Below are 14,768 nucleotides of genomic sequence, written 5' to 3'. Positions count from 1 at the left end.
GCGCAAAACGAGCTGCAACTTCCGCAATAAATTCAAAAATGAAAAATAAAAATGCTTCTTATGCTTGCATAAAATAAATCAGCATTCCAACGGCCGCAACCCAAATTTTCCCACCACATTCGCAGACAAGCAAAAAAGATAAAATATAATCAAATAAAAGTATCGGGGCACACACAATGACCATCAAGTGACGGCAGTCGGTTATGCGATCCATTTGTCATATATACTTTTCTATATGAGTTGTAAAAAAACTGCTTGGATCAGCTGGTTCTGCCTAGAATTGCTGAATGAATGGGCGAGTGTTGTGTGTGTGTGTGTGTGTGTTTGTGTGTGTATCTGCATGGGGGAACATGATCCGATATTTTGAGTTTAATTCCTTCACTTGAAAGTTGCCCATTGTGCGGCAATTGAGTCATCAGGGGATTAGACACTGGGCCACAGCCCCAGAGCCCATACCAGTAACAGTAAGACTTCGAGCGCCAGTAGAAGCCGCAGTTCCAACAAATTTTGCCCTGGCGATAATAAATAACAAAAGCTTCGAGGCACGGTTATTGGATATGGAGCGGATCGGTCGCAACTCAAACGGATATATAATATGAGTGCACAGGGCCATTCGGTCTTGTTTTTTGTTAATGTTTCTCATAATAAATCCCAATGATATCTGGTGGCGAACCAGAACTTGAACTTGCGATCCACACACATCAAAATGTATTTATCAGCGCTTTTTTTCCAGAAAAAAACAACAACAACTGAAAACTCAACTCTAACAAATTTTTGGTTTTATATACAAGTACAAGTAGATAGTACCATAACTCTTACAAGTTGTCCACTGATAATAAAAAATGTAAAGCAAACGAACAAAGAGTGTTTTTTTCGAAAGTACCAGATTATAATATGCCCTGTACCCGACTTCAATCTCTCATAACTCCAATAAGAATTCCGAAAGTCTTAGTCTATGCAAAATTTAAACTTAATTGTTTGTATAGTCCAATCCTTATGGACGCAGGGCTGTGTATATTAACTAGACTTTACATGTTTATTATTTTGTCTCTTGACCTTGTTTTCTTTTATTCTTGTTCTTTCTATACTGTACGAATCAAATTTGATGCAGCTTACAATCTGCGGAATATTTAAATAAAACAAAGGATTCAATATGAATATTTATTGAATATTGAATATTCAAATACCTTTGCTTTTGCAGTTCCTGATATCGACTCCTGATTTCAGGCAGGCAGACAAATATGTATATACTTTCAGTAAAGTACATTTATTAAGGGTTTAAAAGTATAATCTTAATATAAATTCATAGAAGAGTAAAGTTCATAGAGAGAGTAAAGCTTAATAGACTCATAAATAATGAGCTTATAATAAATCCAATTGTAAATGGGGTAATCTTATCATATCGCCTACCACTTGACTGCTCTATATAAGGTGCAGAATTGAATTGGTTCAATTGTCGGGCTAAAATGAAAACTGTCGTCTACATTCTTTTGTCGGTGCTATGGCTGACTTTTGCCTCTGCCGCGGTGAATTCGATAATTAAAAAAAAGTATCCTGAGTCCTGCCAAGCTGCAAAGCCCAATAAGAATGGCATCTATAAAATCCAAATCAAAGGCGGGGAGGTGATGTCCGTGTATTGCGATGTGGCTCTGACAGGTTCACCGTGGCTGGTGATTCAGCGACGTTCGGATGTGAACCTTAACTTTTATAGGAGCTGGTCGGCCTATAAGCAAGGATTTGGTGACCTGCAAAGTAGCTTCTTCATCGGACTGGACACGCTGAATGCCCTAACTGTATCGCAACCTCATGAGCTTTATGTCCATCTGGAAGACTTTGAAGGCCAAACACGCTATGCCAAATACGACGCGTTTGCCATCGGCAACGATGCCAACTTATTTGGCTTAAATACATTGGGTAACTATACCGGCACAGCTGGAGATAGTCTGAGCTATCAGAGAGGCATGAAGTTCACCACCTATGATCGGGACAACGATCAAAGTAATACAACCAACTGTGCAGTTCAATACACTGGTGCCGGGTGGTACAATGATTGTCAATGGAGGTAAGTGATAGTAAACAAGTCCTAAAACTTCGGAGCTGACATAGTCTACAGATATTTGTATGTTTGTGTATTATGATCACTATTTTATAGATATAGTTATTTAATATTTTCTTCCTGTTTTTTTTTCAAAGTAATCTAAATGGACTCTACTTGGGTGGTGACTATGGAGAGGATCAATTTGCTCGCGGAATAAGTTGGATTACTTGGCGAGGCTTTAATTATAGCCATAAGACCGTTAACATGATGATTCGACCCAAGTAATGCCCAACTAACATCTAGATTTTTATACAGTGTACAAAAACTAAATTTTCATTTAAAATCATTTTGGCAATTAAACAATTGATCCACTCAGTTGTGCACGACTAAGCTTAAAAAAATCTCTCAAAATGTATTTTCTATCGATCTTGTTAAAATGGGTTGAGATATGGGGGAGAAAAGTTGGAAACTCGTTCGTATGAGCATTTATATTACCAATTTCAAATCTTTATAATTCCAGTTAATCATATCGACTCGTTTATATAGGCGTACAGACAGACGGACATGGCTAGGTCGACTCCGCTTGTCATCCTTATTAGATAGAGATAGTTACTTCAAAGATTACCACAAAACCAGTATACCCCTTAAACCCTTAATGGGTAAAGGTTATGTGAAAAAATGTATTTCTTAACTATATACACTACCAATTTTGCATACCAAGTGTGAAGTGTCGATATATTGCAAATGTTTTTTTTTTTGTTTCTTTTGTATGGTATGAGAGAAGATAAATATATATATTTAATTTCAAGACTCTCGCTCTTGTAGTTTCCGAGATCAAGTTTCAAACAAATGGAAATCGCTGGTTCAACGCAGCTCGTCGTCGTGACCTTCTGCTTTGGACAACTAACAATTTGTTAAGGATTTTACATACAAAAATTTTTATTTATCTAATCATAACTAAAGACGTGATACCTTACCCTAAATTTATTAATAAAATATATTTTATCGTCAATATATTTACAATTGTTTTAATCTCTATATATAAAAGAGTTTGTCCTGACTGAGAGCCTGTAGAGCCTGAAAGCGGACATTTTTTTTGTTCGCCAACTTATGGGTGCACGTTAAGACTATTTCATGAAACTATTTCGTTTATTCTCTCCCGCACGCAGTCTATTAATTACCAATAAAAAATGGTAAATATCCAAGAACTTGCCCTGGTGGTCATTTACGTTGATCAACAAGCTAAATAAACTCCAGCTAAGAAACTCTTTGCTGCTCTCGATGCTCACATTAATTTGCTTTTACGTAAATTGTCCCATTTCAAATGCACAAAAGGAAGCCGACCTCTTGGAATTAATTAAAAAAATATATTTTACTAATCTGATTTAAAATTAATGTGTTTTCCCGCCATCTTCTTGTGGGTACTAACCCTCAACCACGTGCTCAGTTTGCCAATGAAAATCTAACTACGTTACTTAATTTGATTTGAGTCTGCCAAAATATGCAAATGACAGCATTACAAAATTGACCATTTTTTAACTGCCTAATTATTTTCCAATTTTTTATTGCTTTTTATTTGTGATTAATGTTTGTGATTACCTTTAAATTAAATAAACAAGTATTTAAATAGACAATTACTGTCAAAGTTGAACCCACGACCTCTCGCTTCTTAGTCCTAATACACTTACAACTACATCTTCGTTTTTTGATGCCCTTCATTAAAATATGACCATTTCAGCTTCGGAGCTTAAGTGGCTTGGACACCGTTCAGTCATTCAGTTATGACAAACTCTTTTATATATAGATTAAGTATTAAATTTTTGAAGCGTATTCGGCAGCATTAAAAGCAAAAGTTTCTCGAGGTGCCGACCCTAGCTCATTTCCTGTTGAATATTTGAACAGCGCCGGGTCGGGGCAGAGGCAAGGCCAACTAATACCTTCACGTTGACAACTCGAATACTGCGTCTTTTGTTCTAGGTGCCGGCCAGCATAGAACAACGAATCCAGAAAGTGCCACCGAATATGATAACCATGCTGACAGCACAAATGAGAGCCACCTACAAAGTGCATACAAATACTCGAACAGGCGACAAACAAACAAACAAACAAACAAACAAATGAACAAATATTTGCCTTAACGGGAGGAGCAAACCAAGCTGGAGGCGATAAAATGGTTTTTATGATAAATACATAATACAATGAGTACACACACACACACACACACACACACACACACACACACACTGGACATGCATATGTGCGAGTATTTTTAAATGGGCCACAGACGTATTGTCTACGGCATTTGACAAAGTATAGAGTATGTATATATATATATATATATATATGGTATATCTGTAGGGCGCAGAAGTGGAGAATAAACGTTCAAGTGTCAAAGTGACAGCTTTGAAATTGATTACAGCGACAATTGTGTGCTGGCCGCTGAGTAAATAAGGTTGCGATGGTTTTAAAGTGACGTACTATTTGAACGGCACTATATAGGCAATAATATATGAATATATATGATGGGTATATATAGAGTGGATATGGCCAGACATATAGCAGGGCCAACTCTACTGCACACTCTATTCCCGGATGATTGACGGCGCACACGTGGTAACTGCGTTTATACGTGTCGAGCTATCAAATAATGAAAACACGGCTCGAGTACTTTAACATTTGTAAACAAAAGAATTTATTTGTTTATGGTTAGACAGCGTCAAAAGTAAACGCATGCAGTATATAAAAATATTGGATACTTTAATTTAGTGAGTGCTTTCATCTATTTACAGCAGTATATTAGTTTTCATCTGAGAGCATATATTCTAATAATAAGTCTCTTAAAATTACTGCGATTAGCAAATTAAAATTAAAAGTTACTGCCTTGCTGCAATATCAAATTACAAGAACATTGTTTGTATAGTGGAATAAATGTGCTGTGGTGTCATATTTGTTTACATCAAATTGATTTGTCTCGCGAATCATTTGATTGTTTTTTCAGCTAAAGTCCGTATGCGGATCGAACGTTTCGAATAACAGCACGAATACAGAGACCTAACCCATTTCCAATGTGCTGTATTGATAGAATTTTAATCGAACCCTAGGGATATGCCATTAATTCTGGGCGCATGCCTCCACGACGCGACGCCACAATTGAATTGGACAGAGCAATATCTTTGCGGGCCTTGGCCATAGATAAATGTTGGTATATCTCGACGGGGCTATTGAGATACCCCTGTCAAATATTGGCAAATCGAGAAAAAAAGCGTCACTAACGAACGTGGCTGGTGCACAAAAGCCGAGATTTATGCGACTGCATCACAAAAAAACTATGCAACCCAACGCAAGTTGACCAGTTGCCCAGTTGCCCAGTTTCAGCTCAAGCTGCGGCCACGTGGGTCGCTCACACCTGGAAAATGCGCTGGGGCTGGGGCTGGGGCTGGGGCTGAGGCCAGGCCAAGCCCTGCAAATAAATTAAGTGCCATGTGAAAATATTTCACGCGTGCTAAAGTCCGCACTAAATATGCTTTGTACTTATGTATAGTTACAGTTGTTGTTGCTGTTGTTGTTATTGTTATTGCTGCAGTATCCATGAGATACAAATCGGCATTGTCGTTGCGGTTCATTTATTCCGCAGCGTTTGACAAATGCAGCGCCAGGAAACGACAACGAGCCATGGACTGATTTGAATACTATTTGGTCGATGTGGCGGCATTTGCATTTTTAAACGATTTTCCCATTTGGGTATTTGGATTTTGGGCTCGTTGAAATTATGTATGTAAATGTGTGCTGACGGCTTCAGTTGTCATGGGTTATCAACATTTGAACCCGCACTTAACGATAAGAGGAAGCCACAGTACACACAGAGAGCCACGCACACACACACACACAAACAGACACACACGTTCACATACACACATACAGATGTATGCATGTACAAACATGTTTCATATTTGTATGTAAAATACATCTGTTGCCATGATTTCCAACCACGCCCCATACATAAGCTTAGCATACCACAGCCAGATGAATTTCGCACAGAGAAAAATTCCACTTTGCTTCGGTTAAAGTGCATTTATTTGTATGTTAACAGATATTTATTTATTTATGGTTAAGTTAGCTTTATTGAATAAATTATAATATTCATAAGATATAACCATAAATCCAACAGGTAAAGCAGACTTTGCTTTGAGCTCTAGGATTGCAATTACCTTTTACTCTTTTTGAGGCTATAACTTGTTGAGAATTGCAAGCTTTAAGCGACGAACGAAGGCAATGCGAGCATACCAAAGTCCGCTCTCTGTGCGTTTTACCCTGGCGCAATAAACTGGTAGAGGAAATAATTCGACCTTTATCAACCAAACAAGCGCCCAATTTTTGTATATGGATAATGTGTATGCAAAGGGGAGCTTTTTTGGTTGTAGTTTATCTTAATTAAAGATTACATAATTATTAAATGTAATAGACAATAAAAGTTATTTATTAGGTTATCAATTGCTACCAAATTATATTTGATTTATATTTGAACAATACCTACAAAATCAAAAAATAAAAAAGTTTTCCTTTTAATGTTCTAATTGCATTGTAATTTTTTTTCGCGTATTTCCAAACTTGAAGTTCGTTTTTTTTTTATTTTGGTGAGAGAGTTAACTCTTATTAGGAATTTTCATACCTTACTTAAAATAAAAATAGGATTGAAGCTTAACTATGAAGTTGAACTAATTGGACAAAAACTAAAAATACATATGCCTTAAATTGGTGTGATTAAAGTATAATCACACTATGAGGGGGAGTTCATGGCTGGAAGATATCCTACAACTCAGAGCTCAGAGCTTCTTTAACATAATGTAAAGTTTCCTTTTGTAAAAGGATCAAATATTTTTCAACCGTATGCACTACACTCTTAACCTATATCCGTTTTTACCTACTGATTTCGAAAACTTAAAAAAATCTGTATTTGCCTTTGGTATGCTAAGCCCTTCTTATGTAGTTATAAAAAGTGGCGCCTAACCAAGACGTGACCAATAATCTAAATGTGTACGAACAGCTCCGGCTTATGCCTGTTACAAACATTTGCACAACTGCAATATTTTATACCCATCTTTAGTTGGGTACAGGGTATAAAACTACATACCATACATATAAAAGGCCCAGTCAATAGAGGAGTATACCTCTGCCCAGTACAATGCATGAAAATTAATGTTCGCAATCTGTAAATTCCTGTAAAACGTAATTCAAACTCGACAAATACAGCCATACACACACACACACACACACTTGAACACACATGGCACACAGATACGCACGCTTTGCGACTAAACGGGCCTTCCTAGAGATGGGCAATTGCTTAGCTAGTTAATCAATTATTTATTTTTTATGAGCAATCAATTAAGTCGATAATAAAATCAAGATAATTTTTTTTTTAAATTAGATAGCAGTTGTTAGCATAGGCAGGAGTTGTCGTGTTTGGTACCAATCGAAAAATATCTGAAATATAAATAGATAAACTCTTTATTATAATATTGCTAATTGCAATTCTTAAAGTCATTGGTCACTTGTTGAAAAATGACTTATCAGCTAGCCCAGTCATTGTATCTGCGATTAACTATCGATAGCGAACAATCGGTCTCGGCCCACTCAGCGCCAGCACAATCCAGCCAAACTGGGCAAAAGTTTAATATTGGGTATATTCATTTTTAAGTAAGCTATGTAATGTCTTGAACGAAAGCATTTCGTTATCGATTTTACAGATTTAGTAATCTATTTGTGGTGTATTAATTTTGGTTTGAAATATTTAATAGCTTGAATTATAAGGTTATATATTTATAATTTGGGAAATGTCTTCTCTGATTTAAAAGCCATAAGTTTCCTGATATTGGTTTTGTATAGCTATATGCCTTATAGATCGATATTGATTAAAAGTATGATATATCATTGTATAAAAATTCGTAAGGGTATTTAGTTTTCTACTGCCGAAATTCGTATATTTATGTTGTCTTTTATTAATTTTATTTCACAGCTTTGTTTTTATTGTATGCAATTTATTTGCTCCATGGCATATTTCTTGTGAGTAGTTTTTTTATTTTATTTTTTTGTATTTTTTTTAATTAAAATTGTTGCCATGGAAATTGTGGAAGGAAACGGCGTTGTTCTCTTCACCACCTTGCCCAGCTGCGGCAACTGCTGCAGTTGTTGCATGTTGCCTGTGTTGCAGGTTTACAAGACGACAACGCTTGTACGACATGCTTTTCTGCAACGCGCCAACGTTGCATGCCACCAGCCGGGCAGCCACTCAGATAGACAGCAAGGCGGACGGAGAGACGGAGAGACAGAACAGCCAACGAAATAAATGATCGACGATGTTGCAAAGTATTAAAGTCAGCGACACAATCTGCATATTAAACAAGAAAAAAATAAACAAACTTTGAGCACATGGACAACATTGAATACCCTTGCAGATCTACTAAAGATGAATTAGATAAATGATAAAGAGCTATTTAAATATATATTTACAGCTCCTTAGAAAGATACGTAGGCTTCGGTTTATTACGATTAGAATCAATATCATACTCTAGGGTTGGGTTCCCGAACGTGGTTTACCACACGAAATTATATGGTTCGGTTCAGGTATAAGCTTGGATGTTATATAGTCAGCTTAGTCGGCTCAAGGTATAGTCCATGGTAAATAAATTTGAGTTCCGGCTTCAAACCGGTTCGGTCAAAAACTAGTTTGCAGCCTTGGCTTGATTCAGTGCGTTGCATAGTTCGCTTAAAAGGTGATAATGTCCTCTGAAAAGGTAGTCAAGACAACAGCAACTGCAACTTGTTGCACAGTACATACACACACATTAGTGGATGTATGTAATAAAATTAATACACGCCTGACACACACTCGCCAGGCAGGCTTGCAGGTGTTTAGCCCGGCCTAGAAAACCGGAAGGTGCCGGGCCAGGACTTTGCTCCAACAGCTGATTGGATTGGATGCGCGCAACATCAGCCTGGCTCAAAACTAATGAAGCATTTCGATTGTGCCAATTCATGTTGCTATTCATTAAAGCTTGCAGTCAGCATTACGAACGGTTTCTGTATTCGCAATCGCATTTGTAATCACATTCGTATTTTATATGCATTTTTTGAACTTTTGCCACAACTTCCGCTGCGAACAAATCGAGTAAAAAACTGCCGTACTGGCACATTCAAATTAAATGTTGCATATGTTAAATACATACACACTTACTTACTGCATATGTATGTATGCAACTCCCTGCCCCTTGCAATCACCCGACCTTAGCTACTGTGTGTCAGCGATCCATTACATACATTACATTTATACAAGAGACAATAAATTTGTTTAAATCATGACTAAAGCTTGAGTCATGCAACTAAATATTTGTTTTCATTATTGTATATACAAGAAATAATTACTATGGATGGGAGTAAGAATCTGGACAAAAAGTTTGTCTTCTCAGCTCAGATCAGGTCTTCTCCAGCAGGAGTTTCGACCTCCCTGACGAAGGTAGGTTGAGCAACTTCTGCTGAGATTACTATTGTCCCTCTAAATTATTATTTCTTCGATCGGAACTAAGCGATTTAAGCAAAATAGAATAAATAAACTCCTGGTACGACTAAAGCAAATTTTATTTGAGTATTGGGATGAAAACAGGCGGTCGAGATGGATATATAAACAAGGTCTATTATAGTCCCAGTACTATTATAGTCTGACGCTCAAGCTCTTAAGCCAACAGCGTTCCAGTTGAATGATTTTTTGTGCAGAAAGAAAGCTTCAGTAAGAATATATTAATAAAATTGAAATGTTTTTGTAGTAGATAAAAATAATACGGAAGCACCATAAAAAGTCGGTGAAGCAACGAGAAATGACGACTAATAAGTCGAGTGGTCATTTAATTGGAAAGCATATAATTCAGAGGCCATTTTTAAAATAAATCAGTTAGCTACGGTTGGCAAACTATGACTCGGTGAGTGAATACTTGTGGCCGCAAATAGGCATTTACGAGAGACAAGTCGCAAGTAAATGACTCAAGCCGAATGGTATTTGCAGTTGGCTGGGCGATGACGCTGCGGGCATCGGCAATCGATGCACGGATGTATTGGCAAATATGTGCGCCCAGATAGAGATACAGATACAGATACAGATACAGATACATGCTGACGCTTCGTTACAATTCCCAAATACTTTTCAATAGAATGTCAGCGGTAGAAATTGCTGAATCGCGAGGCGACGGACGCCTCTCGCGTTTGATTTGGTTCTGTCATGCTCTTTTTAAAAGTGTATCTCTAAGTATCTCTATCTGCATCTGCATCTGTATCTGTAGATGTATCTGTAGCTGTATCTGTGTGTGCCTTTTGTAATGTAATTGAACTAAATGCGGCGGCTGCGTGTGACATTTTTCTGCTGCGGCTGCCGATTGTCGATTGCCGGCTTCTTCTCTGGCAAGCCATAGAAAAACGTCAAGCGATGCAGCTGATGAGCATGTGAGTGCCTACACACGTATGCACATATGTATGTGTATATTTATATACATGCATCTCAATCTCAATCTGAATCTGAATCTGTATCTGTATCTGTATCTGTTCTTCGAGCTGATATCTAGCAGAGCGTCGCCGACGCGTCGTCGTCGCCTTGCGGCCAATCTAGCGCGACCATTGATGAAAGCTGAAAGCGACCCGGGCCGTTGGTCATTGAACTAGCTGACTGAGCTGACTGCCAGTCGCTGCTTTGATTTTTCTCAAAACTAAAATATTTAAGTAGTTCGACAACAACAATCTCAACAAGAACAACAACAACAACAACAACAACAACAGGAGCAGCAGCAGCAGCAGCAGCAGCGACAACAATGGGACGTCAAATGACTTTCCCGCTTATCTGCTGTTAATTGTTTGGGTCTTTCTTGATTCCGTTTGCTCGAGCAAAAGGCCAAAATGAAATGCTTGCGAGTTGGGATCGGTTCATTTCAGTTCGGCTGTGCATACATACAGATCTAGTATTTTGGGACACGTTCTGAGGGGCTTCTTAAAAAACTTGGCAGCGTTGCGTTTGAAGTGTCAATTTTGAAATGTGATTCGTTTTCAACGTAATTTCACTGATTTCAGTTTCTCTTGTTGGCAAATGCACAAAAATGCTTTTGCCCATTTTCCGTATTTTAGGCCACATAACGAAGGCATACAAAAAAGTCAGCCAACATCGAGCTACCACAGAGTCTTATTGCCACAACGAGAAAGCAAACAACAATGCAATGCAACCATTTGTGGCATTACCAACAAATACAAATTGAATGGGGCTATGATTTATTTATCCCACCATTCCACGGGCGTTATTATTATTTATTGTAATTATTTAGTAAGCGTTATCTATACTATATATCATTTTGTTTTTGTTTATTTTTGGGTTTAATCCCATTTAACATTTCATTAAACTATTCCATGGCTTGCCGAGTTGAGTGTGTGTTTTCCTTGCCATATAAATTATTTAGCGTGTGTATGCCACGGCCCAGTATTTAGAATTCATTTCAAAACTGAAAACAGAATTCATTGTTGTACCCGTACATTCACTTACGATTGTGTACTGTACCCTACACTCGAACGTTCGGCATATTCGCTTCCCAATCTGCGTATGTAACAAAAATCATTTCTTGCCTACTGTTAATGTTAATGTTACTGTTAATGTTAATGTTTATTGTTTATCTGGAAAAATATGTTTTAATATTTTATTGAATATACTGAAAATATTACAATGTTTCATATGCATGAAGCGAATTTGCATCTATCAAATAAAGTTAGAAAATAAAACTTAGTTGAATTTCTCTGGGGCTGGGACTTCCTCAAAAGATTTATTATTTTGGTTTGTTTCTGGTTTTGGGTTCGGCTGTTTTTGGACAAATTGTTTGCTTAAAGATTCGGTTTAAACTAAATAATAAATTCTAAATCTGAGCTCGAACGGGTTCGGTTGAAAATCAGTTTGGAACCTTAGATCTGTGCATGATTTCTATTTTTAGATCGTAGTATGAGTAATGCAGGGAATACAATATGTGCTTAAGTCCATTGTAAAATGGTTTTCCAAAGAAGTGACAAATCATTTCCATGCGCCTCACCTCCTGATTTCAATTGCGTATGCAGACCCACTTGGTCAGTTTCTGAATACAAATCTAGGCGTTTAACATAAAGAAATGAAGACAAGCAAAACATCGACATATCGGGACTGGGGACTGGGGGCTACCTTTATCTATTATACAGCGTGGTGCATTGTGTTTATGGTAAATGTGTGGAATTTGTAATCGATTCTATGCGTTGCCTGCCTGCCCAGTCCAAAGTGTTCTATATGCGAGTCCAATGCTTGCTTTATATTATTTTATTACATCGACTTGGCCAGCTATTTTTGTGCACAATTAAAATTCAATTCAATGCAATTGCAGTGCCATAAAACCGAACCAAATGTGCACCATAAAATGCACATTAGTTTATAGAAAATCCCATTGCATATTGAGAATCGAGTATGCGTAACCGGTGCAAAGACCCAATTGGGACCTGAAATTGGAATTGGAATTGGAATTGGAGAAAGGTTTTCTACTTAGTACAATTTGTATTCTAGAGCTGAAACCGTTTGCTGCTTATTAAAGCCAGAGAGCATTACCTGAATTCGTTTCAGTTATTTTGAATTTGTAACGGCCGACGATTGAGGTCTTGGCGACACGCAACTAAAGGAAAGTCTCGCACTTTATGGGCAATAGAAATGTTTGTGCTAATTGTCAAATTGATTAAGCCCATTATCACCAATTGTCATATATGATGATACGTCAATCAGTATATGAGTTTAATGGCCCATGCCCGGCATGATGGTCATAAGCGTGTTACTATTATTAGATCTATATGATTTATGGCGGTCAAACTTTCCAACTTTTAACACTTACTCGTACCTACAGTTATGTATTTGTTTGTATATATCGTACTCATGACAGTAGTTAGCTAACTCAATTATGTGTAACTCATATTAACTTTGGCTGGTGGGAGGGGGGGGGCAGCAAATGTGTACACTTGTGGGTTTTCACTTTCACAATGGCCGGCAAACTGAGTGGCATAGATACACATGCTCATAATAGATACTTATTTAGGTACATAGATACTGAGAGATACTGAGATACATGCGGCGGCTGCTCGACTTTCAGGCGTCACATGAGCAATTGAGTGTTGTCATAATAAGCATAAGCAACAACGGACGCGCACAACAATAGCAACAATAAAAACAATAACAACAATAAGAGCAGCAGCAGCAGCAGCAGCAGCAGCAACAACTATTGACAGTTATAGATACAGACAAAAGTATCTGTATCTGCAGCTGTCAACCAATCGATGCCGTCTGCGGTTCATTGGCTTCTGCTTTCGGCTAACTTGTCTGATGGCATTCAATAATAACAATACCCATAATATCTGGCAGATGGCCATAACAGTTTCGAAGAGAGTAAAACAATCCAGTTGAGTATCCACTTAACCCAGCGTGTCTATGCGCCAAAAGAATATTTATTTCATGCTGGCTATTAATCATTCTTCTATGTGCTTGTTTGTCTGTGACGTTGCAAGCATTGCCTGGGGCGTGAAAGTCATAATAATTTACCAGCAAAGCTGGCTTAACAGAGACAGACACAGACTGTAACTCCTTTCGTCATAACAATTAATTTTGGGCCCACAAATGCCACAGCACGTGCGCCTGCGCCTGCGCCTCGCCTCGGCTCGGCTCGGCTCGGCTTGCATTCCTGGCAAGCCAATAAATTCATGAAATATTTTCGAGTATGGCCATAAATTTGACTTTACATCAATTCAAATTGTTGATACCACAGCGTGGTCAAAGAATACAAGACTTGATTAGTTGCCGCACACGCGCCCATTTGAATTCATTTTATGTATTTACCCCAGATTCAGTCCACAACGCACACATAGCTAGATCGGTTCCGTTTCTTTTTCTATATATATCCATATATACATATACATATATATAAATGTGTGTATGCGTAAGAATGGCTTAGCTTGATCACCTCGAAATCGAACGCAACGGTATTTAAATGCATTGATTTACATTTTGGGACTACGTAATTGGACACAAAGTATGTAAATTGAATTTCAAAATTTGAATATGAGCACAAAGTACGTTATTTACGAATACTCTGCAACTCTGGCAACTAATCAAAATATATTCATCTAATAATTAAACCTAAATAGGTTAATATCGGAATTTGCCTTAGAATTTGTTTCCATCTCATTGAGTTGATATAGAAGGGGACATCCAGAGGGTGGGGTAACTGTTGTCTGGGAATAATCATAATATGAATTAAAGCTGATTTTTATTAACATATGTAAACTTATGCATCTAAAATTGTAAATAAGTACTTGGCTTTGCAATCAAAAACTAACACATTTTTCATTTCGATTTTTAAATATGCACAAAATAATTTTATTAATATTTCTACCGGTTTTAGGCTGAAGTTTTCCGGGCTTAAGCCGATTTGCAGCCTTGATGATGGATATGGATATCGAAAAGGCTTTAACACCTGAATCTGCTGTAGCAGCTCTTACACATATCACTACACAAAGCTTCTGGCCGAATCTTGACCAAAAAAAAAATAAAAATAAGAAGGTGATGGATATAATATTTTTAAACTGAAAATCAGTTTCATAGTACCCTTATCTTTAATAAGATGGCTTAAACTGTACGAAAAGATAAGAT

The 14,768-nt window shown here is 37.4% G+C and overlaps 1 protein-coding gene and 1 long non-coding RNA gene across 3 annotated transcripts; one reads left to right on the top strand and one right to left on the bottom strand.

Annotated features, from left to right (window-relative positions):
• Positions 1 to 1,448: 1,448 nt before the first annotated feature.
• Positions 1,449 to 2,939, top strand: LOC135437730 (ficolin-1-like). Of its 2 annotated transcripts, none has more exons than XM_064695785.1 (3): positions 1,449 to 2,062; positions 2,194 to 2,319; positions 2,864 to 2,939. In XM_064695785.1, the coding sequence occupies exons 1-3, from the start codon at positions 1,467 to 1,469 to the stop codon at positions 2,922 to 2,924; spliced, it is 783 nt and encodes a 260-aa protein (XP_064551855.1). In that variant the 5' UTR covers positions 1,449 to 1,466; the 3' UTR covers positions 2,925 to 2,939. The 2 variants fall into 2 exon arrangements, with proteins under 2 accessions (XP_064551855.1, XP_064551856.1); XM_064695786.1 differs by lacking the exon at positions 2,864 to 2,939 and adding an exon at positions 2,559 to 2,775.
• Positions 2,940 to 4,703: 1,764 nt separating this feature from the next.
• Positions 4,704 to 5,723, bottom strand: LOC135437820 (uncharacterized). The gene is made up of 2 exons (XR_010437757.1): positions 5,584 to 5,723; positions 4,704 to 5,498 (listed from the first exon to the last, which is right to left on the bottom strand). It is a non-coding gene; the product is annotated as an uncharacterized LOC135437820 (long non-coding RNA).
• Between the last annotated feature and the right edge of the window lie 9,045 nt (positions 5,724 to 14,768).

This window comes from Drosophila montana, unplaced genomic scaffold, assembly GCF_035044405.1.
Source record: "Drosophila montana isolate Dmon_TW-CO22-7 unplaced genomic scaffold, ASM3504440v1 contig_3833_1, whole genome shotgun sequence".
NCBI classification, from domain to species: Eukaryota; Metazoa; Arthropoda; class Insecta; order Diptera; family Drosophilidae; genus Drosophila; species Drosophila montana.
This window is presented reverse-complemented; position numbering and strand designations above follow the sequence as displayed.

Coding starts and splice junctions, on each gene's coding strand:
- LOC135437730 (XM_064695785.1), top strand. CDS start 1,467: ATGAAAACTGTCGTCTACATTCTTTTGTCGGTGCTATGGCTGACTTTT. Junction 2,063..2,193: donor TACAATGATTGTCAATGGAG/GTAAGTGATAGT, acceptor TTTTTTTCAAAG/TAATCTAAATGGACTCTACT. Junction 2,320..2,863: donor AACATGATGATTCGACCCAA/GTAATGCCCAAC, acceptor TCGCTCTTGTAG/TTTCCGAGATCAAGTTTCAA.